The sequence below is a fragment of the Grosmannia clavigera genome (genome assembly GCF_000143105.1).
Source record: "Grosmannia clavigera kw1407 unplaced genomic scaffold GCSC_113, whole genome shotgun sequence".
NCBI classification, from domain to species: domain Eukaryota; kingdom Fungi; phylum Ascomycota; class Sordariomycetes; order Ophiostomatales; family Ophiostomataceae; genus Leptographium; species Leptographium clavigerum.
The window spans coordinates 723,005-749,452 of NW_014040831.1; the positions used below are offsets into that span (position 1 = coordinate 723,005).

The 26,448-nt window shown below is 55.7% G+C and overlaps 9 protein-coding genes across 9 annotated transcripts; 5 read left to right on the forward strand and 4 right to left on the reverse strand.

Annotated features, from left to right (window-relative positions):
• Window positions 1-348: 348 nt before the first annotated feature.
• On the forward strand, window positions 349-1,803 carry CMQ_3766 (n-sulfoglucosamine sulfohydrolase; the record flags this gene model as incomplete). Its single annotated transcript, XM_014319704.1, has 1 exon — window positions 349-1,803. One exon carries the CDS (start codon window positions 349-351, stop codon window positions 1,801-1,803), a length of 1,455 nt encoding a protein of 484 aa, XP_014175179.1.
• Window positions 1,804-2,206: 403 nt separating this feature from the next.
• On the reverse strand, window positions 2,207-3,444 carry CMQ_4006 (nuclear pore complex protein; the record flags this gene model as incomplete). Its single annotated transcript, XM_014319944.1, has 4 exons — window positions 2,207-2,960; window positions 3,101-3,216; window positions 3,280-3,321; window positions 3,442-3,444. 4 exons carry the CDS (start codon window positions 3,442-3,444, stop codon window positions 2,207-2,209), a joined length of 915 nt encoding a protein of 304 aa, XP_014175419.1.
• Window positions 3,445-3,488: 44 nt separating this feature from the next.
• On the reverse strand, window positions 3,489-3,758 carry CMQ_3878 (uncharacterized protein; the record flags this gene model as incomplete). The annotated part of the gene is made up of 1 exon (XM_014319816.1): window positions 3,489-3,758. The coding sequence occupies one exon, from the start codon at window positions 3,756-3,758 to the stop codon at window positions 3,489-3,491; it is 270 nt and encodes an 89-aa protein (XP_014175291.1).
• A 560-nt stretch (window positions 3,759-4,318) lies between these two features.
• On the forward strand, window positions 4,319-5,749 carry CMQ_4146 (uncharacterized protein; the record flags this gene model as incomplete). Its single annotated transcript, XM_014320084.1, has 2 exons — window positions 4,319-4,435; window positions 4,499-5,749. 2 exons carry the CDS (start codon window positions 4,319-4,321, stop codon window positions 5,747-5,749), a joined length of 1,368 nt encoding a protein of 455 aa, XP_014175559.1.
• A 114-nt stretch (window positions 5,750-5,863) lies between these two features.
• Window positions 5,864-6,187, forward strand: CMQ_4028 (uncharacterized protein; the record flags this gene model as incomplete). The annotated part of the gene is made up of 1 exon (XM_014319966.1): window positions 5,864-6,187. The coding sequence occupies one exon, from the start codon at window positions 5,864-5,866 to the stop codon at window positions 6,185-6,187; it is 324 nt and encodes a 107-aa protein (XP_014175441.1).
• Window positions 6,188-7,872: 1,685 nt separating this feature from the next.
• Window positions 7,873-10,095, reverse strand: CMQ_3359 (uncharacterized protein; the record flags this gene model as incomplete). The annotated part of the gene is made up of 1 exon (XM_014319297.1): window positions 7,873-10,095. The coding sequence occupies one exon, from the start codon at window positions 10,093-10,095 to the stop codon at window positions 7,873-7,875; it is 2,223 nt and encodes a 740-aa protein (XP_014174772.1).
• A 1,649-nt stretch (window positions 10,096-11,744) lies between these two features.
• On the forward strand, window positions 11,745-16,376 carry CMQ_4147 (duf409 domain containing protein; the record flags this gene model as incomplete). Its single annotated transcript, XM_014320085.1, has 5 exons — window positions 11,745-12,093; window positions 12,156-12,783; window positions 12,855-13,244; window positions 13,866-13,891; window positions 15,859-16,376. 5 exons carry the CDS (start codon window positions 11,745-11,747, stop codon window positions 16,374-16,376), a joined length of 1,911 nt encoding a protein of 636 aa, XP_014175560.1.
• Window positions 16,377-16,843: 467 nt separating this feature from the next.
• CMQ_3319 (uncharacterized protein) lies at window positions 16,844-18,023 on the reverse strand (the record flags this gene model as incomplete). The annotated part of the gene is made up of 2 exons (XM_014319257.1): window positions 16,844-17,526; window positions 17,594-18,023. 2 exons carry the CDS (start codon window positions 18,021-18,023, stop codon window positions 16,844-16,846), a joined length of 1,113 nt encoding a protein of 370 aa, XP_014174732.1.
• Window positions 18,024-21,070: 3,047 nt separating this feature from the next.
• CMQ_3856 (ABC transporter) lies at window positions 21,071-26,053 on the forward strand (the record flags this gene model as incomplete). Its single annotated transcript, XM_014319794.1, has 1 exon — window positions 21,071-26,053. The coding sequence occupies one exon, from the start codon at window positions 21,071-21,073 to the stop codon at window positions 26,051-26,053; it is 4,983 nt and encodes a 1,660-aa protein (XP_014175269.1).
• Between the last annotated feature and the right edge of the window lie 395 nt (window positions 26,054-26,448).

The window sequence follows — 26,448 nt, forward strand, 5'->3', positions numbered from 1 at the left end:
CGTTTGGCAGCCAGCTCCATCGGCTGTAACCGACGTTAGGCACCCAGCCAATCACCGGTCGCGACTTATATGGAGTACCCCTGTCTGCCTCTGACGACATCCCAGCTAAAGTTGCGAACCGTCCAATGCCTGCAACTTGAGTTTGCGTCATTTCCCTGCTTCTCGCCGTGATCTCGTTCTGTAGCTATCGTATTGTAGCCCAAGATACGGAGCACAATGTGAAGTCTCAAAATCGTACTTTTTCATAGCCAGAATACATAAAATAGTTCAATATAGCTTTCGTACGCCGTAGTCCTGCTGCGTACTTTGTGCTTGTGCATGAAGCTCTCTCACCCCCCTCCCTTCACCATGCCCAACGTCCTCCTACTCGTTGCCGACGACCTAGGCAAGCAGCTCGGCTGCTATGGCTGTCCCTACACCAAGACGCCGCACATTGACCGCCTCGCCGTTGACGCTGTCCGCTTCGACAATGCCTTTGCCAGCACTGCCTCGTGCAGCGGCAGCCGCTCCACCATCTACACCGGCATGCATACCCACCAGAATGGCCAGTACGGCCTGCAGAGTGGCAAGCATCACTTCATGACCTTTGACCATGTCGACACCGGCCCTGCCGTTCTAGCCCGCCACGGCTACCTGACCGCCATTGTCGGCAAGGTCCACGTCGGCCCCGATTCGGCCTATCCGTGGGAACACCGCGCTGAAAGCCTGACCCGCGATGTCTTCTGGAGCGCTGACCGCGCCGCCGACGTCTTTGCTGCTGCCAAGGCCACCAGTCGACCCTTTTGGCTGACCGTGGCCTTCCACGACCCCCACCGCTCCCACACTCGTGCCGGCTTCGGCAATGAGGAGCCCGTCGACGACCGCATCCAAAAGGCCACGTATCGTCCTGAGGACGTCGTTGTGCCCAACTTTCTCACTGATTCGCCGGGCGTGCGTACCGAGCTGGCCTCGTACTCTGAGGCTATTAGCCGCCTCGACCAGGGCGTCGGTCACGTCCTGCTCGAGCTCGAGCAGGCCGGCCTCGCCCAGGACACGCTCGTCATCTTCATCAGCGACAACGGCCCGCCCTTTCTCAACTCCAAGACCACGCTCTTTGACGCTGGCATCCGTCTGCCGCTCATCGTCCGCCATCCCGGCCTGCCCGGCTCGGTCAACCCGAATCTGGTCTCGTTTGTCGACGTGCTGCCCACCATCCTCGACTGGACCATCGGTGCCGCCGCCCTGACCGAGAAAAATGAGCGTTCCGGTCGTTCGTTCCTCCCCATTCTCGGTGCCACCGAGCCCCTCTCGGCCTGGGACCACGTCTTGGGCTCGCACACATTCCACGAGGCCACCAACTACTGGCCAACACGCTATATCCGTACCCGCCGCTTCAAGTACCACCGCAACATTGCCTGGCGCCTCGACTTTCCCTTTTCCAGCGACATCTATGGCTCCCTCACCTGGGAAGATGTCCGCAACGCCGAGACAAGCCCCAAGATGATCGGCCAGCGCCCGCTGCGAGACTACTTCTTCCGTCCGCCGGAGCAGCTCTTCGATCTCGAGTCTGACCCGGCCGAGGTCAGGGATCTGGCCAAGGACCCCGCCTATGCTGACGTTCTCAAGGACCTGCGCGACTGCCTCGAGGACTGGCAGCGCCGCACCAACGACCCATGGCTCTACCGTGACGGCATCTCCCTGCTGCAAAACAAGTACCATCTGGACGCCGGCCTCAAGATTCCCGACCGCTGGGATGTGGACGTAGACCACCCTGAGACCACTGGTGACTTCAAGGCATATGTGAACAGACCGTTTGGTGTTTAGATCGATTGTAGCTCTCATCCAGATCATGACACTCGTTCGATGTGCTCTCAGGGCTGTCTGAGTGTCGTCGTCGTAATCTTGGATGGTTGAAACGTCTGATCTGGTCGAGGTTCGCCAGGTAGTCTTGCTTTGTCTGGTTAAAGTTGGCTACAGCTTACTTTACGACTGATCTCCAAGGGGAAAGAGCAAATTCAATGTTAAACAATGCAGGCAAGCACGACCGGCGGGCGGTCTGCTGAATACATCCTCAGATACTTGCATCAGTCTCATTCAGTCTTGTTTATTTCTGTTTTTGCTATCCCCTTGTCTACTGTAATTACCAACAGACACCAAGCGCGCGCTCCAAACGAACAGCGACCAGCGACCAGCCCGTTCCGATGTCCGATCCCGACCCCGATCCCCATTACAGCCCCATCGTCTTGACACACTCCCACTCGCCCTTGAGGTTCTCCTTCCACATGGTGATCTTGTTATTGGCAGTGCTGACGGCCAGCACGTTGCCGCTCAGGCTCCAGTTGACCCGCCACACGGCCTCGTCAAAGGTGAGCACCTTGCTGGCCCAGCCGGTCGTCGCCGGCGCCAGCGAGTCTGCCGTCCAGATGCGCACCGTCTTGTCCTGGCTGGCGCTGGCAATGTAGCTCTTCTGCAGCACCGTCGGGCTCCAGGCCACGTCGCGCACCCAGTCCGTGTGTCCCGTCAGCGGCTCGCCCTCGGCCACGTAGCCGCTCTCGGCGGTGTCCCACGCCCAGATGCGCAGGTTGTTGTCGCTACCGCCGGTGACGAAGCGCCGGTTGCCCGCCGCTGCCGGCGACGGGTTGCTCGAGATCAGGCTGCCCGCCGATGTCGCCGGTGCCCATGACACGCCGTTGACGCCCAGGCCGTGCGCCTGGAAGGTCGTGTGCTCAAAGCTGTTGTCCTTGAACTCGAGCACCGTCACCGCCCCGTCCGACGACGCGCACGCCAGCAGACAGCCCGCCTCGTGCGGCGACCACGACACCAGGTTGACGGACGCCTTGTGCAGCGCAAAGTCAAACAGCCGCTGCCACGCACCCCCCTGCTCGCGCCAGATAAACACCTTGCCGTCGTAGCTGGCCGATGCCAGGATGCTGCCGTACTTGGGGTGCGCCCACGAGATCGACCACACCGCTGCCTCGTGTCTGGAGGATCAGGCCCACAGACCGCACGTCAGCAAAGCCCGATGCCCAATGCTCTTCCCGTCCCGTTCACCAATCTCTCTGTCTCGTCTCGCTCCTCTTTCTCTTCTCTCCCTCGCTCTCTCCTCTCTTGCCCCACTCACCCTTTCAGTGTCTCTATTAATCGCTGAGACTCGCCCTCAATCTCGAAAATCTTAATCTTCCGGTCCGAAGAGCATGTCGCCATCCGTCGGCCGTAGTAGTCAAGGGCTACATCATGCTGTGGTCCAGCCTGTCAGCACACCGCATCTCTCACGTCCTCAACTGACAACAAACAACGTACAATCATGCCGTCATGGTTGACGTTCGAAATCGTTCCCGTTGCCTGCACTCATCACAACATTGTCAGCATCAGGTCGGCCCAGCCTTGCAATGCACCTCCACCGATCGCCTTCTTCGGCCGATTGCTTCCACGTTGTCATGCTGCGTGGGGGTCAACGCTAACCATTGTGAATTCAGTTGAATGCGGGCAGCAGTTGGAGGGCTCGAAAATTACGAGTAGTCCGCTTTGAGGTTCGCCAGGCGCCGTAAGTAGAATCGATAGACAACGAACGGGTGGGCGACAAAATCAACGCTGGCTGCCTCGTGTGCGTCGTCGGGAGTCGTCGCGTTCGTGTTCTTGCGCCAGGATGGTCTGCTCTTGGAATGCCAAATGGCCACAGCTGCTCCAACAGCTGCCAGGAAAGGACAAACACAAAATCCGGCGCCGATGAGCGCCGGCACCACTAGACCGTATTGGGACACAGTGGCGTTCAGCCACATTCTTTTTGCCACATGCTCGGCTGTCACAAGCTCACATTGCATTGAGGGGCAAGTGCGAAAGGGAACAATGGGACTGCAGCCGGCAAAAGCTCTTTCAAGCCGCATGCTATTTATTAGCTAGCATGCCGCAAGCTTCCTCCATTGGTTTCTGGGGAACTCCATTCACGCCAACATCCACCTCAACCTCATTTCCCATAACACCACCGAATGATGCCCAGCGCACCAGTCATTTGCCCCACTACAATGCGCTGATGCTGGGCTTCTTTTGCTCCTTCGTTTTGTCCTATTCAGCTTGAATACCCTTCTTGGCACCTTGTATGCACCTTGGATAATCCTGGTCGCGTATATAAATCGATATCTCGACTTTTGGTTGTCTCGGCTCACTCGTAACCTTGTTTGCTTCATCCCTTGCATACTGCATCCCTTACCTAACGGCAACGCTCCCTTGAAACCCAAATCTCTGGAACCATCCCTTGCAGCCACTGGCAAGCATCATCGACTCGGTTTTATCCCTTGTACCACATTTACTGTATCCGTCTTGACAGATCAGCCTCTTCACCATGTCTGACGACGTCTGTGGTCCCTCTGGGGCCCTCAAAAGTTTCGGGAGACATGTCAACCAGGACCAGTCCCGCCATCAAGACCGAGCGCGGCCCGCTCCTGGGGCTTCTCAAGCCGTGAGTTGCAAGGCTTTACCAGATTTGCGGGTTTGGCCATGCTTGCTGACATACACTTCTTAGAACTTCCGGTCTACGCCGGCTGGTCCCAGCAATGAGGCTGAGTTTCGAGCCTTTGCCTCTGGCTCCAACCTCATCCTTCAGCCTGGCTCTGAACTCATTGACCCGCGGCTCACTTCCCAGGATATGGCCACATTTCGTCCTGGGATGCACCATCCGCAGATGGGTTTCGCCAGTCCTGGCCCTGTTACACCTGTCGGTATGCCGACTGCAGGCCCTGTTACTATGCCCATTGCCGGTCCTGTTGCCGGTCAGATGCAAGGTTTTCATCGTCCCCCTGTTGCCCAGGCTGCTGGCAACTGGGCCCAGGAATTTTCTGCAATGAACAACCAGAGCCAGGTCTACCCCTCGTCAGCAAGCCATTTGGCGGAGCCTTACGTGGTCCAACATGCTCCTCAGCCGCACATGCAGCATGCTGCCTTTGGCCCGGGTCAAGCTTTCAGGCCCATGATGCAAGCTTACCCGGGTGTTGTGAACTATCAGCAGCCTGCTTTTCAGCAGCCAACCTTTCAGCAGCCGGCTTTTCAGCCGATGCCTGCTTTCGCTGCTGCCAGCAATCAAAATGCAGCTTTCCAAGCCCGCGTCGTCATGGCGGCCCCAGTCACGGGCAGCAATCTCATTGGGGGCCTCACCGAGGCAGAGCTGGATGCCCGATTCGCTCAGCTTGAGTCGGACTTTGAGTTCGCAAATGAAATGGATGCTTGGATGGCCGAGTATGGCCCAACCCCGGCAGAGCGCGGACAAACAGCGACCACTGCTCACCAGGAAGAAAATGTGGACGAGATTCTTGAGCAGCTTGCTGAGGAGCTTGAGGCCCAGAAACTCGCCGAGGCCGCTACTGTCGGTGCCGCGATTGCTACTCAGACTTCCCAGAATACCTTGCCAGAGTTCATGGGCGAAGAGCACACGCGGGCTCACAACAACGAACTCCGTCAGGAGCAGTTGACTCAGGCTCTGGAGCAAGAGGAGGAGTCCTCGCCGACGCAAGAGCAGATCGAACAGGATGATCTTGCCCGAACGGCTGAGCAGATTGTCAACACTCTGGATGCCCACCCGAACGAGCGCTACCGTGAGTCGGCCTTTGTTGGCCTGATGCGCCGGATTCAGGCCCGCGAGGTCACCGTCCAGGGCGACGTGCTCGTTGACTCGACGACTGGCTTGCCAGTGGAGTCAGCCGTTTTGGCTGCCGAGCATTCTGACACTGGGGCTGGAATTCCCATTCCGCCTGCTGGATCGCAGCAGGAGGTGGCTTAGGCAGCCGAATTCCTCCGTGGTGAGAACCAACGGGTCTCCTTTAGCTCGGACGGAAGCAGCCCGGGCTCTCTTGCAGTCAATGATCTGGATGGTCAAGATGCTCAAGACACAATCATGGGCGAGACCGCAGAGTCTGACAGCCACGCTGCTGGTCTGTCTCCCGATCCTGCTGGCGAGGCTTCCCTGGTCACGGACTTGCAGGAGCGGATTGAGGAAGAGATTGTTGTTGGCACATCGGCGGTTCAACACACTGCTGAGCACGACTCGATGGCGACGGAGCCCACTGAGGTCATCGAAGCTGGCAGCGCCGGGCCGTCTCATGGGGAAGCATCTGGACCCCAGGTGCAGTCTTCCAACAAGAAGACGACCTCTGCTCAGGGACGCAATATTCTTCGCCGCCGGAAGAGAAATGCTCGCAAGCACCAGGCCAAGATTTGATTCTCTGACAGCGAGCTTGCGGGCATACGCTACACCTCTTCTATTTCAGGGCCGCGCATCTTTACGCCCTTTCCATCATTCGAACATCCAGTGCTCTCGTTCTCTCTATCGTCGACGACCACAACTCACACATGAGCCCATGTGCTAGTCGCACTACTACATGATTTGATTCAATTTTCCAGGAAGCCTCGCTTCTGCTCCTATTATTCGAAGCCAAAACCTACTCGCAGAAACTATGCCAGGCACAAGACCGCACTTTTCTCCTGCTTGACTGTTTTTCGACTCTTCGGATCGATCTCTATTCACATCACCTGCCTTTCTAGGCAAGGAATACTGCAGGCAGGAAATGCTGCACACATGGTAAGCAATTTTTCAAAGGTCGGGGGGGAAAGGCAGACGCAGATATGCTGCAACAGTGGAGGCATTTTAACATGATCTGAGTATCATCAACATGGACTAGAAACGACAGCAATGACGAGCGGCATATTGTGCCATGGAATACCTGGATCTGCTGTCATACAGTGCTATTCAATATTCTACCTCTTTGTTTCTATTTTCTATTTCCTTCCTGATAGTATCGCATAGTATAGCATCGCATAATCGAGCATCAAGTTACCAATGCCGTAAGGACCCTCCCCCCATCCAGGGGCATGCATACAATGGACATCCATCGCACCGCTGTCCTATCTGTCGGTGTGACTCTCACTGGTGCCTTCGTTTGTGTAAGAGGATCACACATGCTTGAAAACAGGTGATCCGACATAGCTGTTGGGGCCCGTTTATCAATCTTCTTCCTCGTCAAGCCGGAACGTTGCCGCTAGCTTTCGAGGTGGACTGTGCATTTTTACACCTCTCCTTCCGACTGAAACATCTCATTGCTTCTGTAGGTGATTCTTTAAATGTCTCATGAATGGTACTGTGCCCCCATTTTGACCTCCATTGAGTTTGGTATCTTGCACTGGCGCCCGCAAAGTCTCCTGACAATTGGTCCGGAACCTGGCCGATTGCGATAGCGTTTTACGACTTTATCTGGTCCCAGCTGATCCACCACCCACGTCAAGGCTGCTAGGCTGCTAGATTTCGAAAGAGCGGTGCAAGCTTGCGAGATGGATGATCGAAATAGCCCCGTAACACGTCAGCGAAGTATCTTTGCGTCCCAAAAAGGCTCCGAGTGCGAAATACGAATACGCCGACAGAAACAACAGCCTTGCGTCCCAACGGACAGCCTGAAATGGAAACCATAGAAAAGACCGACACGCGCTCTGTACAAAGTACGGAGTACGGAGTATGGATCCATCATTCCATTCCTCTTGCACTCTATCGGGCAAGTGGGGATGAGCCGCGATGCTACCTCGTAGGTCTTAGAATGGTAATGGTTCGATATGCTATTTTGCAAAATGGCCTTCTATCTCCGTGCAGTGTAGTAGTAGTATACATAGGAAATTCTCGTGGCAAGAATCGTGCTCGTCCCCAATGTTGGATCTTTCCATGCTCCTAGACCAGGACGCCGAGAAAATCCCCCAAACCCCGACAGACAAGAAAAATAAGAAACAAATGTGAATCGAGGCACCAAGAACCGGCCCACAATATAGTACATATTGACAAGGACATACAAAGGAAAAAGCTTTGGTGATGCTTGTGATTGGCGAGATCGCCTTGTAAATAGACTCAAAGCAGAAGCAGTCCTAGTGCCCGCCGAGCTTCTTTAACCAGCTGCCTAGCTTCTTCCATTTGGTGCTGGGTCCCTTGTCGACAGCCAGGCTAGGCCGCAGCCCACGATCTGATTCGCCCGCATACCCAAGAGTCCGGCGCTCCGCTTTGCCGAAGTCAGTCGTGGGCATGGTGTCGGTAGGGTAGTATGCAGAATAATTACGACGCCCGCCGCGAGGCATTGGGGTCGATGGGGACAGGGAGCGCGATGCTAGGCTCCCAACGCCAGCTGCAGTTACTGATGACAGCGGGTATATCGTGGACAACGGAGGAGAAGCATCCGTTGATTGAAATTCCGCAATGGAAGGGGAGGGGGATAGCCGCTGTTTTGCCAAAGCGTCTGGAGTGTAGTCCCCGCTGAGACGAGAGAAAGCCCTGCTTCTCTGTACGCCGGAAAGTGATGGCCGCTCGGAGTCGCTGGTGTCGTACATCTGTTGTAGCTGCTTCCGGCGTTGCATGTATGCAGCACCGGTGCTGAAGGCCTTCGTCGGCAGGCCACCAGCAGGCATGGAAGCTCTGTGCGATGCGTAAGGTGAATCGTCTCGATCTAGCCGCTGGCCAAATACCAGTGGTGATGCTGGTCGCGATTTCCGTAGGGACAGCAAGCCACGGCCGCGCATATCACCGTTGCCGCTGCCGTTGGTTGCGGCGCCATCTGCCCGGCTCTCTTCCAGCTTCGGTGGGAAGCTGCGGCGGCGATAGCTGCCAGAAGCAGCTCTTGCAGCGCCGTTGATGAGGTGCTCTGTCGTGACCGAGGCGTTGTTCAGAGCCGACAGGAAGGCCGGTGGCGTCGAACCCTGAGCCCAGCCGATCTGGAGCGCCACCCAGATAGCAGTGATACAGATAAAGTCTCGGAGAGCTCCGTCGACCGGGTGGGTCGTTCGTCCTTCGTTGGCAAGCTGTGTCGCAGATCCGAAACGTCCGTGGGTCTCATGGTCTCCGTGTGCCTCCTCATCATTGCTGCCATCAGCCTCGACAGGTGCTGGCGAGATTGTCCTGGATCTAGTGGGTGGATATCGGCCGCTCGATGCGGATACGGTCGTGTAGTGGTCCAGAACGTCTAGCGAGGACTTGGTCAGTGTCGCTAGGATGGGGTGGCGCCTCGAGTCTGGGTTGATGACGCTAAAGGTGAGCTTCTCGGCCTCTAGTTGGGACGTGTCGGTGCCCGGATCGGCTCTGGTGGTGCGCCGAACCCAGCGGGCAGTCGTGGCCCGTCCGCTGGCGTCAACACAGACAAAGTCGAACGAGCCCGATGCCAGAGGTATAGCTGTCCACACGGTTCCATCTTCTAGGACAATTTCGGAGCGGTCCTCTCGGCGTAGCGGGCTCAGCACAGCCAACAGCTGCCGTCGCTCAAAGGCATCGTCGTCGCATTCGCTCTCGGATCCCGGCGACTGGTCGCCATAGTCGCCATTTCGCACGAGAATAGTGTCGTGGAGGCCCAACTCGCCGTTGACACCGAAAAGCCGTGGCAGCTTGGAAAAGCGCGGTGCGACGACGTTGCCACCCATAAGCGATGCTGGATAGACGTCAATGACGGGCAGTGGACGGCGGTCGGACAGCTGCTGCATCTGCAGGAGCAGTGTAGGGCGGATGTGCTGGAGCAGGTGCTTCTTGGTGGCGAGCTTAGGAGCTGGGTGGGCAAAGATGAAGGCTGTGCTCTTCCGAGGCGCCCGGCGACGGCGCAGACGCTTCGAGGTGCCGTTAGCCGAGAGCGACGCTTGGTCGCTGGCATAGCTGGCCTCTGACGCCGAGTAGTTGGTCTCATCGTCGCTCATTTGTTCTCGCGGCCTGAGGGGGTTGAGCTTGACCGGTGATATTAGTCGTACGGGGGCAGAAGGTCGAACCGGTGTGGAAAGTCGTCGAAACGGGATGTCCACCACTACAGGGTCATGGAACCGTACGACTGGTTCAGGCGTCCGCCGCGGGTAGAAGCCGTCAGAGACCGGGCGTGGACGAGGTTTTGTTTGCAAAGCGCTGGCGGGAGGCGGCGGGCCCTTGGCGATGGGTGTTGGCTGGAAAGGCGATGACGTTGCAGTGGGAGCTGTAGTGGCCGGTGACGTCTCGCTAATGGGGGGAGATGAGGCGAACGCCGATCGCAGGAGGGGAGAGCGTCGAGGACGGGGCTGTGAATGTTGATCAGGCTTTTTATTTGAGTATTCGTGTCCATGCAGGCTGGCACCTGAATGAAGAAACATATCGTCGACTGATGGCATGCAGCGAACCGGAGCTACCACCTAATCTATAGTGGGAGGATATGCAAGAAGAGGAGCAGAGCACCTGCGAGTTGCACTACACAGGGTGTGTGGGCCGTGCTAAGCATACATGATCGAGCCTCGGACAGTGATGTAGCCAAACTCGCAACCGAAATGTCCAGGCGGACTTCGGTAGGAATCCGAGGACGAAAACGAGGATGGAGTAGTAGTAGTGACCGGGAAGTGCTAAAACAGGGGCCACAGAAGGGTGCTCCGGCACATGTGGATGCTAAGCAGGGTCGGCCGAATATTAGTTGCAGGGGTCTAGCCAGCTTCGATCGGTTTCTGCGTAAGGCTGTCGATCTGAAATTCGGGATGGTATTCTGACAAAGACGTTAAATGTACGTCGAAAAAAACTAGCAGTGGGTTGGAAAATAAGCAGGTCACATTGGATCTTACGGAGTAAAGGAGGAGCTAGGGAGCACGGGGAAAACGGACGAATTGGCAAGGTAAGACTCTCGCAAAAGGGAAGAACGGTGAGCGGCTGAATGAGAGCAGCTCGGATTCGGGAATTAGACGTGTGCGGGCGCCGTTTCCCTCCTCGAATGGCAGCTCTAAAAAAAAAAAAAAAAAATTTAACTCTGGGTCAATGCGGGTCATGAAGGAACGAAGGCGGAAGTAGCGTACGACGTAAATAGAGAGGGAGAGGAAATGGAAAATCGGTAGTGGCGCTTATTTGCCGTTCAGACCTGGGTCTGGGTCTACTTCCGTACTTGTACGAGTAAAACTCTGATTCTCGCCTTTTTCCTCCGTACGAAGCGATGAAACTGCATGCCCAACTAGAAATGCCAAGACGCCAACGATGAACGGAGATGGAGACGGTGTGACAGCCCATAAGCTGATCTCGTTCGTTCGACAGAGCACAGGATCAGGCGGGACAACCTTGCATTGCTGACACGGTCTGCCATGGGGTAAGGGCCTCGGGGGCTGGAGCTGGGCCTGGGGGAAGGCCTCAGATGTGTTTAGTGAACAGACTGTGGCCTGACTGCAAGCCATCCGCCGCTTCACCCCGGTCCGAGCTACCACACCCGATGGGATCATATCATCATCAATCAGTGCAAGAAATATGTTCCGTCAACCCGCCGCCTAGTGTCCGTAACAGGCAGCCTCGATCGCAAGTGCCAGTGCCATGTTGTCGCCGTGGTCATGGGACGATGTGCCCAATGCGGCATAGGCGAGAGGATGCTGCAGAACGGACTTCATGCAAGAGTCCGATGCAGCTGTGCTCGGGTTAGCAAAGGGGCGAAGACCTCCGAGTACGGTAAGGGCCTATCCATTGCGGTGGATAAACGAAATGCCAAGCACTCTAAATAAATACGAGTGCGTACGGAGTACGAGCAGTTGCACAGTGCGCCACCGTGTATGCACCGTAAATCGTGCGGAATTCGGCCGGTTTGTCTTTTGTAGACGCGACTTCCGGCCGTCCCATGAAAAACACGCTAAAACAATTGTCGCACCTGACCTCCTTACGTCATTTATTTGTCACTCATTTCCTCTGCGTTCCAAGCAGCACATTTGCCTCCGCCCAATCGCGATTCCCCCTTTCTAGAAGCTTGCACCCCGGCACCATTCAGCCTGGTGCGTGTTCCTTAATGGCTGTCGGCGCGAGACCACAGCGCGCTCCCGACGACGGTCGCACGGCAAAACAGGTCTCCGGGACCGTCCAACGCCCGTATCGCTCCCTGATTGCGGCTTTTTGTTCCTGGAAGGCCGTCCTCCTGCTCATTGCTGCCGTCACCAGTTATGGCAGTTTGGCCTACGACACGTCGGCCAGCCTGGCCAGTGCCAACCATCAAGGTGCAAACGGCCACGATCTCGCCACCCGGCTGTCCAGCTGGGATGCCGTCTACTTTGTCCAGACTGCCCGCCGCGGCTACTCCTTTGAGCAGGAGTGGGCTTTTGGCAGCGGTTTGCCCCTGCTCGTCTCCTTGTTGCACAAAGGTCAGCTGTTCCACTATTCAGCTCTCCTCGGAATCTCCGAACTCTTTACTAACGAATGCCAGGCTTTGCCTCACTTGGCGTCACCTCCAATATATCCGTGCCCATCCTGGCCATTGCTGTCTCCCATGTCGCCCACCTGCTGTCCGTCTTGGTGCTGTACAAGCTGGGCAGACTAATCTGGCTTGGTGATGCCGGCCGGAGAGCTGCTTTTATCGCCGCCTGCCTGCACATCTTGTCGCCCGCCGGCCTCTTTCTGTCTGCACCGTACGCCGAGAGCTCCTTTTCTTTCCTCTCGTTTGCCGGCCATCTCATCTATGCCACCGGGTGTCTGCGCGACCAGACAGACGCTCTGCCCTCGTTTGGTGGCGATGTCTTCCGCTTGCTTGCAGGGTTGACGTATGGACTGGCTAGCATCTTCCGCACTAACGGCCTGCTGAACGGCGTGCCGTTTGCCTACGAGGCCGTGATGGGGACCGTCGGCATGACACGCCGGCCCAGCTGGCAGCTGTTTCGACGGCTGTGCTTTCTCGGAGCTGGCGGTTTGGCAGTGGCAGCGGGCTCTATCATCCCTCAGACGGTGGCATACCTCCAGTATTGCTCCGAGCCTTCCGGAATCCCAGGCGAGCATCTACGCCCGTGGTGCTTACGCACGGTCCCCAGCATTTACGGGTTCGTGCAGGGGCATTATTGGTAAGTTTGCGCCCCCCCAGCTCCTTCATTTGTCGGCCATATATGTTTGCTCACGCAGATGCAACATACAGGAATACCGGGCTGTTCAAATACTGGACCGTCTCGAACATTCCACTGTTCCTTCTTGCCGCTCCTATGCTGTCCATATTGACCTTGTCAGCCAAGGACATCTGGTCCGACACAGACGGCCCACGGTCCGCACCGGTTGAAATGAAACGTCCTGACTTTGACGGGCTTCCTGACGGCGGTGACGTCCAGCCCAAGCTCATCCAGATGGTCCGTTGCCTCGCAGTGGCCCAGTTGTTTCTGGCGGGACTTGCTTTTACTAGCTACCACGTCCAACCCATCACGCGTCTGTGCTCTGGATATCCAGTGTGGTATTGGTGGTTGGCGCGAAACCTCGTTGGGGGCACGCAGGCGCAAGAGGGCTTAGCCGTCAAAATTGTGTGCTTCATGATCATGTATGCATCTATTCAGGGCGTATTATTTGCGTCTTTCTTACCACCGGCTTAGAGATGCACTGGCACCCAAATCAGAAGACACTGCATAACACATTCATTGTCTCTGGTTGCTCCTGACAATCAGCACTCTCAAAAAGCTCAACATAACTGTCCAGATCTCTTACTATCAGGAGACGTATTCTGGACTAACCGCTGACTAAGGAACCTTTTGGATTTGCTCCGTCATAAAGCTCCTAATGGAAGTAGCGCATTGGTTGTGCCTTCCTCCCGTAAAGGACCCACTGCAAAAGCACAGCAAGTATTGGGGGCCATTTTCATTTCGGCCGGGTCCAATCAAAAGGAGCTTTGCTTGCTCCATAACGCAACTTTTTTCATGCTTCTCTCGTCTTCCACGACCTCTTATCAACAGCGGTCGACAGGATTCGTCCTCCGCTGAGTTACTTGATTTGTTTCAGAGAAAAGCCGCCTCCTTTGAGCTGCCTACGTCTGACAGCCGTCATCTGGAAACAAGAAATGTGGACGGATCTGCCATCTACACCCATTTTGAAGATTGGAAACATGACGTCTGGTTAGCACTATGCAATGCAAAAAGCTAACAGTCAAGCCGCTTACACTCAGCAGGACAAAAAACACAGGCCAGCCAGACCGTGAGTGAAGCGGCGCATGGCTTTAACAGCGGACCAAAGCTCAAGTTAGAATCTCGGGCGGCAGATCTTAAAAAAGTGCTTTTAGGTCAACGCCAACTCGCCGCTGGGGTTAATGGCAGGCAGCTGTCATCATCACCATCTGACCCAGATCCACTGACAATAAAGGGCAGTGTTGTTGATAAGGCTCAAGCACCTGAAAGTTCTGCTTCAGGTACCGCCTCACCGTCCCTGTCGGTACGGCAAGACTTCAACAACGACGACATTGATGACCTCATTGCAGGCTTGCTACCGCGAGAGAAGAGCCCAGAGAGAGTTGGCGAAGCCGCTTCTGCAAGCACTTCAAAAGTAGCGCCGGAGTTAGTCGAGAAAACAAAAATGCATGCGACGAACGACAGTAAGGGTAGCGTGAGCACTTTTATGAAAACAGTGCATGTATCTCCCACGTCGCTCAAGGTGCCGACAACAGGAGCTCAGATGACGGAGAGCCCGCCTTCAGATAGCTCTCCATCGAAATTACTTGTTTCCAAGGAGCCTGTCCTAAACACTGCCACTGAGATGGCGTCTTTGTCTAGCACGTCTTTGGGTACTGTCAATGACCATGAAACTACAGCCAAGGCAGAGCAGCTCACGGGGGCCATGGACTCAGGCCGATTGAGAAGCATAATCATGTCTGGCTCTGATGCCAACAGCCAACAGTATGAAACACTTTCGTTTTCAACGGCCAACACTCACGCAAATATTCGCGCGCCTCTCCGTGCAGATGAGCCGTCTTGTAGGGCCGTCTGTATCAATGCTGATCAAGAAGCCAAAGATCTACAAGATTGGCTACTTTTAACGAATTACTATGATCTGCCTCACCGAACCCAGTTTTTGGCTCGGCGCCGAAGGCTGGCCGCTTTAGAAATAGAACGACAGAAACTTTTAGAAGAAGAAAAGGAAGAGGCCAGTTTATCTGTCCTGCGACAGTTTACGCCTGCCAGTCTGAAGGCTATGACTTCTCTTCCTGCATCTGCTGCCTCTCTACTGAGTTACCCGGGAGCTGTCGTCTCTCGTGATTCCCCAGTCTTGTTGTCATCGAGCTTACCAACAATCTCTTCCTCATGCGTTCCGTCTTTACTGCCCACGTCTCCCTCTCCGGCTTATCATGCGGAGATTAGCACTGCACTGGGCGGCGACAAGGCCATTGCAGGCACAGACGCAGTGAATACAAACGGAGCTACCATCATTACACAATATATCAGCTCTGCAAAACGCGGACGCGAAGTGAATTTGGCCGAGGAGAAAAATTCTACCAAGCATCCACGGAGAGCTGCCCGAACGGAGAGCACAAGTGGGAGAGCCGTGGGTGCGGTGATCAATCCCAACAAGCAAAAGAAAGCCAACGGCGCCATCAACGCCGATCGCCAAACGGCGAACAAAAAAGCAGATGCTTCAAACCCCGGTGCTATTCAGGATACTTTTAAGACTCCCCAGCGAAAGAATGTTCCCCTGAAGGGTACTGGCGATGGAGTAGGATCGTCTTCTATGGAACGTGCCAACAACCTTCGCCGGCAAAGCTTTGACCGGCCTGGTTTGGCGGACAACCGCAGAACCAGCACAAGCCTCGAAGAATTTCCTGGGACCGTCCGAACAGCTGACTTCGCACGCTACTCTCCGCCGCCTCGAGATTTGGACAGCCGCGGTAGAAGCCCGCAGCGGTCCAATAATGCCGACAGGTTTGACAGATTCGACAAACGTAACACGATCGACAGGTATACGAGTGAAGAAAACGGTCGTCGCCAGTGGGATGACAACCAGAGACAATATCAACGGCCGAGATTCATCAATAGTGGTCAAAAAGGTGGCAAGTAGACCCGTTTTTGTTCCCACCCCTACTTTTAGAAAACTGTCGCAGAGCCGTTGGGAAAAGAGGGAGTTGGACTAATCATCGTGACCATAATTTCATGTGCTAACACGCGCCACCTCAGACACTCGATTCTTCATGTTGAAATCCTTCAACGAAGGCAATGTTCGCCGGGCAATGGCCGATGGTGTCTGGACTACGCAGCTTAAGAACGAAGAACTTTTGGTAACCGCCTTCAAGAAGTGCCGAAATGTCGTCTTCTTCTTTTCTGTCAATAAGTCACGGGCATTCCAGGGCTATGCGCGCATGGAATCGCTACCGTCTGCCAGTATAGTCAAGCCAAGCTGGATGGACAACATCCACTGGCAGACGACGGAACCATTTCGTATCGCTTGGTACAACACGACCACTACAGACTATCGCCATGTTGCTCATCTTGAAAACGATCTAAACGAGCACCGTTCAGTTATTATCGGCAAGGACGGCCAGGAGATCGACGATGAGTGCGGACGTCGCCTCATGGAGGAATTGGACGTCACGGCAGACGGCGAGGCAGCTGGCAGTGCAGCTGGCCGTGACCGGCCAGATCGCTTTCGGACGAGTCCGAGTCTAGCCAGTCGAGTGACGAGTGGCCGGCCGTAAGCTGGGACGAAAGGCTGATGTTTTGGAGGCTGTGAGACAGCACACAGGAGATATGCACACCAGACGAGTACTGAAAGATCCGATGTTGGTGACCAGATACAACCTGCTTGAGTTAATCAAATACCATATAAATGTACGAGTGGCATGAATGTATAATTTGTCTGAAGCATTGGTCTCTATGGGGGTATAGTATAATGCAGTAAGCACCTTGCATACGCTTTCCATTCTGCCTGGAGACTGCCTGCTGCTTGCTGCCTGCAGACTTGGACAAACAGGGAGCTGGCCAGACCTGTCTGCCCATTTTCCACAATGTCATCTAACAACCCCCCACAAATAAAAGCAAGCAAGCTTTGACTGGACATGGTTGCGGACAGTAGGACCACTCTATGGCGTAGAGGTCGTGTCTCGTGACCAGGAGTCAAGCGGGTATCAAAACATAAGGGACGATTGGTAGGGCCACTGCATCTTCACGACACCTCGTCCAGATGTCGCTGGTTGGCCTGCAGAGCCCAACCACAGCGCACTAGCCAGAATATGACAAACAACGGCGTTGTCAGGAGGGCAAGCACGCCGCCATAAATGAGTTTGAAGATGGGCGGTGCCCAAGATGACGAGTCAAACCACCAGTCGCCGTTGTGGTGATCGCCCACGGCCGTCATGATGCCGATCGCGGGCCCCCACACGAGCAGAAAAGCGAGAACGCCCAGCATTAGCGCGCGGATCAGCTGCGATACCAAGAAGAACATCCAGTGCTTCAGTGAGCCCGGTTCATATGGCTCCACGTGTTTATCGCAGCGGCAGTTGGCGTCGTGCGGTGCTGAAAGGGGTCGGAAGATTTCATCATCACCACCGCTAGCGTTACCGCTTCCGCTACCGCTGGTCTCACCGTTGTTACCACTGCCACTGCTGCCTGTCGCAGGCAGACGATCGAGCAGCAAGAACCAGCGGAGCAGCGCATTGGCCGGCTCGGGGATGAAGCCGATCGGCTGGATGTGGCCGGATCGGATGTCCCGGTTCACGAGAATCAGCTCGATGAACCAGGTGATGACGCACTGGATGAAGACGGTAAGGGCAGCATCGCCGGCTATGGTGTTTGGGAATTGAAAGAGCCGGATGGGGTGCTTGTCCGAGTTGATTGTTTTATACATTGCTATAAGGAGAGATCACCGGTCAGCGATGGCTTGCCAGGGAGCAAGGGGGGCCAGAAGACGACCTACCATAGGCAATGGCAAAGTTGATGGCGCCAGAGAGGATAAAGGCGCCCATTCCATCGATGATGAAGATGTAAAAGAACTGGTACGGCGTCAAGTGGTCACTGGGCTCGAGGATGGTCAGGCGCGGAATGCTGGGTTCATGGTGTCTGCGGGCCAGGAAGCTGAGACGAGGGTGGTGGGTCTGTTCGACAGCAAGCTTGGCAGCCTCGGCGAGGAGGCCCTGGGGAGTGCTATCGACATTGGCAACGGCAGAAGAGGTCGCTTGAGGCCCAGTGGCTGCGATGGCTTCGACGTCATCGGCCAAGACGGCGGCCCTGTTTGCGGCAGCGGCCGCGGCGGTTGCTCCGTCAAGATCAGTGGACTGGCGGGCAGACGGCGCAACGGAGGGTGGAAGCACCGCCGTGTGGAAGAAGGGGTTCCGGTGCCAGCGCATCGTGGCGGATCGGCTTTCTGTTGAAGCGGATGTATCTGGGTTCTGGTGATGCGGCTGTGCTGCCTCGTTGTTGGCAGGAGGTGGTTCCTCTGAGTGTCTGCAGCCACTCAAGCCATTGAGAAGGAAAGAAGAAGAAAAAGGAACGGGAGCAGAGGGTGACGAGTGATGGCTCTGCGGTCTCAGAAGTGAAGGTTTAATAACAAAACCATTGCTACTGCAACGGGCTGAATAAGCACGGATATAATGCTGCCTTGCAGATCGCCCAGCTGCCTAGCCATTGGCTCCGCACCTACCGGATCTAAGAATCCATACCGAACGTCCCGGAAAAAAAAAGTGATCAACACAGGTGGACGATTGATTGGGCGGAAGACACGGCGGAACAGTTGGTCATCTGGAGTACGGAGTATCGCCTCTGCCAATTGAACCGCTCGGGGTCTTTTGCGCAGCGATTTCGGCCAGAATGGCATGGCTGCGAAGGCGAGACACTGCTTGGTGCTCGGGCTCGCAGCATTACGTCGTCCTTCATCGCGATAAAAATTCTGCCTGGATCCCGCTAAGCTCGAAAAAGGACTGAATGTTTTACCGCTCGGTCCATTCCGCCCCTCTGCAACCTGGTAGGTAATAAGAAGATTCGAAGAGGGTTTGGTCCGTTCATTTAGTTACCGTGCCAGTTTGTGTGTGTATGGAGTAGAGTGCCTGTTTTATGTGTCATGCACAACGTGTAGTGTCCTCGTAAGCCGTTTGGGGGGCTTGAGGTGGATCAGATGTGTAGGCAACTACTTGACCACAACCATACGTCGTACATACAACAGGACAAATGAAGATACTGAAAGTAACCGTAGGAAGTCACGGTGAGGTCTGAGAATTACAGGGTTCGTAATATACTTTTTGGACACCGCCAGGCTGCACAAGTTGTCATTGATCGGCAATATCAGGGATGCAAGCTTGCTAGCGTTGTCGGTGGGGTTACGGAGTACTGGCTGCGCTTACGAGGTATGAAGTATCTCAGGCATCAGGGGCATCTGGGCGTGGCGGTGGTGATGCGATCGAGCGAGGGGAGCGAGGGGAGCTGGGTATACCGCCAAAAGAATCGCCAGGACACAAGTCATTGTGACCAATGGAGAAGAGGAAGTCGGATCTATTTATGTTGTGGAAAGCATATCGAAAAAGGGTTACTGTGATTTAGACTGGCGGTAAAGGATACTTTGAAAGTGTTCGTTAGTATGTACAGAGTAACCACATTTCCAACATGCTTACGAAGCACTCCGTACTGTACCCAGTATTCGCATCTTACGGAGACTTTTAAGCAATATCAGCTAGCAGACGAGCCAATTACCTGATCCAGCATACAGTTATGGAGCCGGAAGCAACTTCGCGGTAATCGAACCCGTCAGTATTGGGTATCTGCATGTCGCTTTTGGCGAAGTGCATGCTCTCGTACCGCAAAGACCGATCTACTCCGTACGGAGTATCTTACAACAGCTAAAGATCGACGGCCCGTACGTCGTACTTTCAGCAATAGCCGTCAGTTACCTCACATCTCGTATTCTGGCCAAGCCCTGCATCTTAGACACGCTTCTCGGCAATGAAAATGCCCCTATATCCGCCAACAGCTCGCCTGTCGCTTCTTGAGCCAGGCCAGGCTCCGGCACTTGAAGAGCCCCGCTAACCACATACGCTAAAACTTGGCGTTTTCGTGCAAGGCACACCCGGGTACGAGAACAAACCTGTGTCGCAGCCAATGCTATCTTCTGATTCGCTCCGCCACGGGTCATCCTCTCGTTAGTAGCGTCTAGTCGATAGGGATGATGGTACTTTTTGTCGAGGTTCTCAAGTCGTCATTACCACAAATAGAGTACAACGACAGACGACACTGCGGGCAGCCGATTTGTCCTCTTAACATTATGAGCAATATTATTGATGACAAACTAGTTGTCTTATGTTAACGGAACAGCAGTAGCACGGATGGGTTGAGAAATGGTTTTCAGTTATGTACTTTAGAAAGCCAATACCGGATAGGCTTTAAAAGTATTCGGGCTTAATACAGATCAGCAAAACCTAAAGTGATACTCCGTACACATGTTTAAACGAGACCAGTGCGTCACTTTAACATCCAAGCTATCATTTCCCCACAAGTACGAACAAGAAAGATCTGAAATGTGAAATAGAGCCCTGGCCAAGCTGTAAGCACAAGAGGCACCTTCCTTTCCCATGTCTTCTTCAGCATTTTTTCAGTTTACCACCAATATCTCAGGTTTGAGACCGGTCAAACTGCCTAAGTAAATACCAGCATGTCCAGCTCTCCGACTCAAGAGTACAATACGGATAGCCGAGCCACTCTCGCTTCAACTTATAGAGCCGCAGTTTTGGCCCACATCGTGTGTAGACGCAGGTACTTAGACCCATGGATGTCAGGTTATCCGTACTCCGTACTTTCGGCGGGCTGGACGTTTCACGTGATGGCTTCTGGCAACGACACTTGATTTCCAACCAGCTTAGCCTAAGCTCCACTATTGATATACGGAGTACACCTTAAGCACATCATGCACTTAACACCTCTCTTGTTTTGCTGTTCAATTTGCGCATTTATTTGGCTGTTCGTACATAAGAAACCATGTAGCCGGTGCAATGTTGCATCGCGCCTGCCAGTTTTGTCCCTCGTACTGCGAACCGGCTGCTCCAGGAAACAACGCCAGGGGAAGTAGCGCTTGAAACGTCACGTCACGGGTGCGTCACAGTTGCCGCAGCAGTTGTCAAATTGCTTTTTTTTTTCTCTTGAACTCTTTCCGCTTCGGGATTTCAGACAAAGCCAATTAAATCACGACGCCGACAGCTCAATTCGTCCGGCATTCGCCACTCATTACACATCTCGGCACGGCCACACAGGAGCACCACATAGTAGCACCACACCGTCGCTGGCAGCTAGCTGTCCAGTTTTGGGGCATTGGCGCGTGCCCAAACACGTCTATCTATGCCTATGGACACCTAAAAAGCGTCTACCGATTTCCTCCTCATCCGACGTGCTTTCTACCCTGTCGCCTACCAGCATGGCCGTCGTCTTTTTTCGCCAAGTGCAGACACTCGTTGCCAAGAATCTGCGGGTCGTCCTTATCCGACATCCCTTTGCCACGTTCATTCGCACCCTGCTCATTCCTATCATTTTGTTTGTGTTCTTTTCATACGCCAAGTACATCTTCGTCCCGGCTGCTGTCTACGGTATTGGAACCTCTCGCCCGTTGTTGTCTCTGTCCGATGCCTTGGCTATTGCCGCCTCCACTGGCCGCCACAAGGTCGCCTTTTACAACGGCGGCCTCAGTGGAGGTGCCATCGATGCCGTGATCGATGCTCTTGTGCCTGTAGTCGAGGCCGCTGGCAGCAAGGTAGTGCGGCTGACAGATGACAACCAGCTCGACACAATCTGCCACAGCAGCTTGCGCGGCGTCACATCCTGCTACGGTGCCGTGTTGTTTGCGTCGTCGCCCAGCGAGGGCGATGCTGGCATCTGGAAGTACACAATCCGCCTGGACGGAGCCCTCGGAGCAGGAAAGATCAACATCGACAAGAGCGACAACGATGGCGAAGTGTATGCGCTGCCGCTGCAGCACGCCCTTGACTCGGCCATCGTGGCCCAGCAGAACGGTAACAGCTCTGGGGCTAACGCCATTGCCGATGCTGCCGTCCACGAGTACCCCTTCACCTCGCTGACCTCTGAGCAGCGGCGAGAGGAAATCCGCATCAACTACCAGTCCGCCATCACCCGGTTCCTCGGCGTCGGCTTCATCTCTGGTGTCATCGGCATCTGCTACCACCTGGCTGGCTTCATGGCTACGGAGCGCGAGACCGGCATGTCGACCCTGATCGACGCCATGATGACGACCTCGGCTTCGGGCAGCCGCTGGGGCGAGGCCCAGATCGCCCGCCTGGTCTCTTACCACGTCTCGTTCACCATGCTCTATCTGCCCGGCTGGGTCATTGGTTCTGCCGTAGTCGCCGCCAGCGTCTTTTCCAACACCAGTGCTGCCATCGTCATCCTCTACCACGTGCTCGCCGGCATCGCGCTCGCTTCTATGGCCATGTTTGGGGCGGCTTTCTTCCGTCATTCTCAGCTGAGTGGTGTCAGCGTGACACTCATTTACCTCATTCTCGCCATTGTTTCGCAGACTATCTCCTCTCCGCAAAGCGGCACCGTGATCGTGCTCTGCCTGCTCTTTGCCCCCTGCAACTACGTCTTTTTCATGACCGAAATAGCTCGCTTCGAACGCCACAGGGAAGCTGCCAATCTGCTCCACGTGCCTCCGGGTAGTCCCTGGCAGGTTTCCGGCATCGTGCTGTGGGTCTTCTTGATCATCCAGCTGTTTGGCTATTTTCTTCTTGCCATCTATGTGGATCGCTATCTGCACGGCACGACGACGACCGGTCGTACCATCACGGTCCGCTCGCCCGACAGCGATGTCGATACAGGCAGCACTCCAGCTCTGCGGCTGGAGAGCTTCAGTAAGACATACAGTCCGGGGCCGTTGCGGCGCGCCTTTGGCTGGGCTAAGAAGCTGCCCGAGCCGGTCCACGCCGTGCGCGAGCTGACGCTTTCGGCTGGTCGAGGCCAAATCCTCGTGCTTCTCGGCTCCAACGGAAGCGGAAAAAGCACGACGCTCGACGCGATAGCCGGCACGAGCAAGCTCACCAGCGGCCGCATCAGCATTGACGGTACCGGTGGGCTGGGAATTGCACCGCAGAAGAACGTGATGTGGGACGACCTGACGGTCGAAGAGCACATTCGCGTCTTCAACCGGCTCAAGTCGCCGTTTAGCCTAGCCTCGCGCGAGGAGACCCGCCAGCTGGTGGCTTCTGTCGACCTCGAGATGAAGACCAAGGCGCTCGCCAAGACGCTGTCGGGAGGCCAGCAGCGCAAGCTGCAACTGGGCATGATGCTGACGGGTGGCAGTGCTGTGTGCTGTGTCGACGAGGTGTCGAGTGGCCTGGACCCTCTGAGTCGCCGCAAGATATGGGATATTTTGCTTGCGGAGCGCGGCCGGCGCACGATCATCATGACGACACACTTCCTGGACGAGGCTGATCTTCTCTCCGACCACATCGCCGTGCTCTCCAAGGGCGCTCTCCGTGCTGAAGGCTCTTCTGCTGCCCTCAAGGAGCGACTAGGAGGTGGTTATCGCATCCATGTGCCAAAAACCAGGACCAGCAAGAACACTGTGGTGCCGGTCAACAGCAGCTTCGACCTGCCTGATGTGGACGGAGTGGTCAAGGAGAGCGCATTTGACACTATCTCGTACATTGCACCGTCGTCCAGTCTGGCGGCCCGCGTCATCCGCGTCCTAGAGGCTGCGGGTGTGGCTGACTACCGCTTCTCCGGTCCAACGCTGGAAGACGTGTTTCTGAAGCTGGTCGAAGAGGTGCAGAGCGAAGAGAAGTTGGAGGCAGACGAGCTGGACAGTACGGTGACCGTTTCTGAAAAGCACCTCTCGTCTGACAAGGATGGCGCAGTGACGTCGTCGGAAGTGCTGGTACGCAGTGACGACGGTACGGACGCGAGCAGCAACGAAGGCAGGGGCCTGAAATTGATGTCCGGTCGTCGTATTGGCTACTGGCAGCAGGCGCGGGTCTTGTTCATGAAGCGAGTGACCGTTCTCAAGAGCAGCTGGCTCCCGTCCTTGGCGGCGTTTGCGATTCCGGTCATCGCGGCTGGTCTGGTGATGTTGTTTGTGATGAACCAGGGCCCCATCGGCTGCTCGTCGGCCGACCAGCTGTCCAACGACCAGCCTGAGACCCTTGCAGAAAGTGGTTACAGCGTCGTCCTCGTCGCAGGTCCACGGGCACAGTTTACCGACACGACAGCCCTGCTACAGCTCTTCACGCCCCTGTTCAGCAGTAATAGCAGCAGCAGCAGAAGCAGCAACAGCAGCACTGATACGAGCGTCGTGGCTAGCCTGCTTCGAAACGTGACGCTCGCCGACAACTTTACACACTTCAACCAGCTCATCATGAAAAAGCGCAGATCGATCGGGCCAGCCGGATTGTGGCTAGGCGACGACAGTTCCCCGCCGACGCTCGCGTACCGGGCAAACTCGCAGGACCAGGTCAGCTCTCTCTACGGACAGAACATTCTGGACGCCCTGCTCGCCAACACGTCGATTTCGGTCAGCTACACTAGCTTTGCCATACCGTGGTCTCCCGACACGGGCAAGACGCTGCAGCTGTTGGTGTACGTGTCGCTGGCGTGCGCGGCCTATGTGGGCTTCTTCTCTCTGTATCCGAATCTGGAGCGGCGGCGCAACGTTCGCGGGCTGCAGTACTCGAACGGCGTGAGTGCACTGCCGCTGTGGATGGCGTACGTGAGCTTTGACCTTGGCATCGTGCTGCTGTCGTCGGCGCTGGTGGCGATCCTCTTTGCGGCACTGTCCAGTATCTGGTACCATGTCGGCTACATGTTCATCATATTTACGCTATATGGGTTGGCATCCGCACCACTGGCCTACTTTGTATCGCTCTTCTGCAGCAGCCAGCTGTCGGCATATGCGTTCACGGCGGCCATACAGGCGGTGATCTTCCTGGTGTACATGATTGCGTATCTGTGCACGATTACGTATGCGCCAGTCAACCACATCGACAGCTATCTTCTGGTTGTGCACTTTGTTGTTTCGGCTGTTTCGCCGATCGGGTCGCTTGTGCGGGCGCTCTTTGTCAGTCTGAACCTGTTCTCGGTGTCATGCTCAGGCAAGGAGCTCAGCCAGCACCCCGGCAGCATAACGCTCTACGGCGGACCGATCCTGTACCTATTCGTGCAAGCATTTGTGTACTTTGGACTCGTGCTCTGGTTCGACAGTGGCGATGTGGGAGCGACGCTGCATCAGATGGCGATACGAGTGAAGAGACACAAGGCGCGGCGGCGAGAGGCAGCAGACGTCGAAGAGGAAGAAGGCCAGGAAGAAGAGGCCAGCAAAAAAGAGGGCCTGCAGGTGACGCACGTGACCAAGACGTTCAAGAACAACACGGCAGTAGACAACGTGAGCTTCAGTGTGGGACACGGCGAGGTGTTTGCGTTGCTGGGGCCGAACGGAGCAGGCAAGTCGACGACGATTTCGATGATCCGCGGCGATATCAAGCCGGACGACGGCGACGTGTTTGTGGAGGGAGCATCTGTGCAGAGGCAGCTGGGAGCAGCACGCGGCGGACTGGGAGTGTGTCCGCAGTTTGATGCGGTGGACCAGATGACGGTGCGGGAACACCTGCGATTCTACGCGCAGGTGCGCGGGATCACAGACGTGGCACACAACGTGCAGGCGGTGATGCAGGCTGTGGGCCTGGCAGCGCTTGGTGATCGGCAAGCGCAGGCACTGTCGGGGGGCAACAAGCGGAAGCTGAGTCTGGGGATCGCGCTGATGGGCAACCCGGCGGTGGTGCTGCTGGACGAGCCATCATCAGGACTGGACGCGGCAGCAAAACGGATTATGTGGCGGACGCTGGCGGCAACATCACCAGGACGGTCGATTCTGTTGACGACACACTCGATGGAGGAGGCGGACGCGCTGGCAGGACGGGCAGGCATCCTGGCACGGCGCATGTTGGCGGCAGGCGTTACAGAGGAGCTGCGGTCACGATTTGGCAGCCGGCTGTACGTGCACGTTGTCTGTCGGGGGGCACCACACACGCCAGAGGCCGAGACAGAGCGGCTGCGAAGGTGGGCAGCGGCCGTCTTTCCGGGCGCCGAGGTCGAAGAGCAGACGTATCACGGTCAGATGCGGTTTGCCATCCCGGTGGTCAACGGGCAATTGGTGGAAGACGACACGGCCACGGAGAAGCCAGTGAGAGCAACCAGTGCTGTCGGGCGTCTGGTGGTGCTTCTGGATGAGCAGCGTGAGGCTCTGGGGATCGATCACTTTAGCGTCAGTCCGACTACGCTCGACCAGGTCTTCCTGACAATTGTCGGACGCCACAACGTGCAGGAGGAGGGCTATCGCCAGGAAGAGCTGGCGGCGGTGAAGAGAAAGTGGTGGAAGTTGGGGTTGCGCGATTAGAATCTGTCTGGTTCTGTTTATACCATGTCGCATATACACACATATACATTGGATATTGGAAGCACGGCTGAGCCCCTGTCTCAGCAGGACCACAGTTGGGTGTAGGAGGGCGAGCAAACGAAATGATAGGTGACAGATTGAAATGACGGTTTTGAATAGAAAGGGAAATATTTTGGACATTACTTGGACATTACTTGGACACTGATTACTTGCCGATTTCAACCACGGGGTCTCCTCAACAGCAGCACCACCATGAACAGCACAGCAAGTGGCACGGCCGGCACGATAGCCAGCACCGACGCCACCAGCCCGGACAGCCTCTCTGCCAGCAGCCAAGTCGGCCTCGCCCTGGGCGTGATGTTTCTCGCTCTGATTCTCGGCAGCGTGGGCCTCTG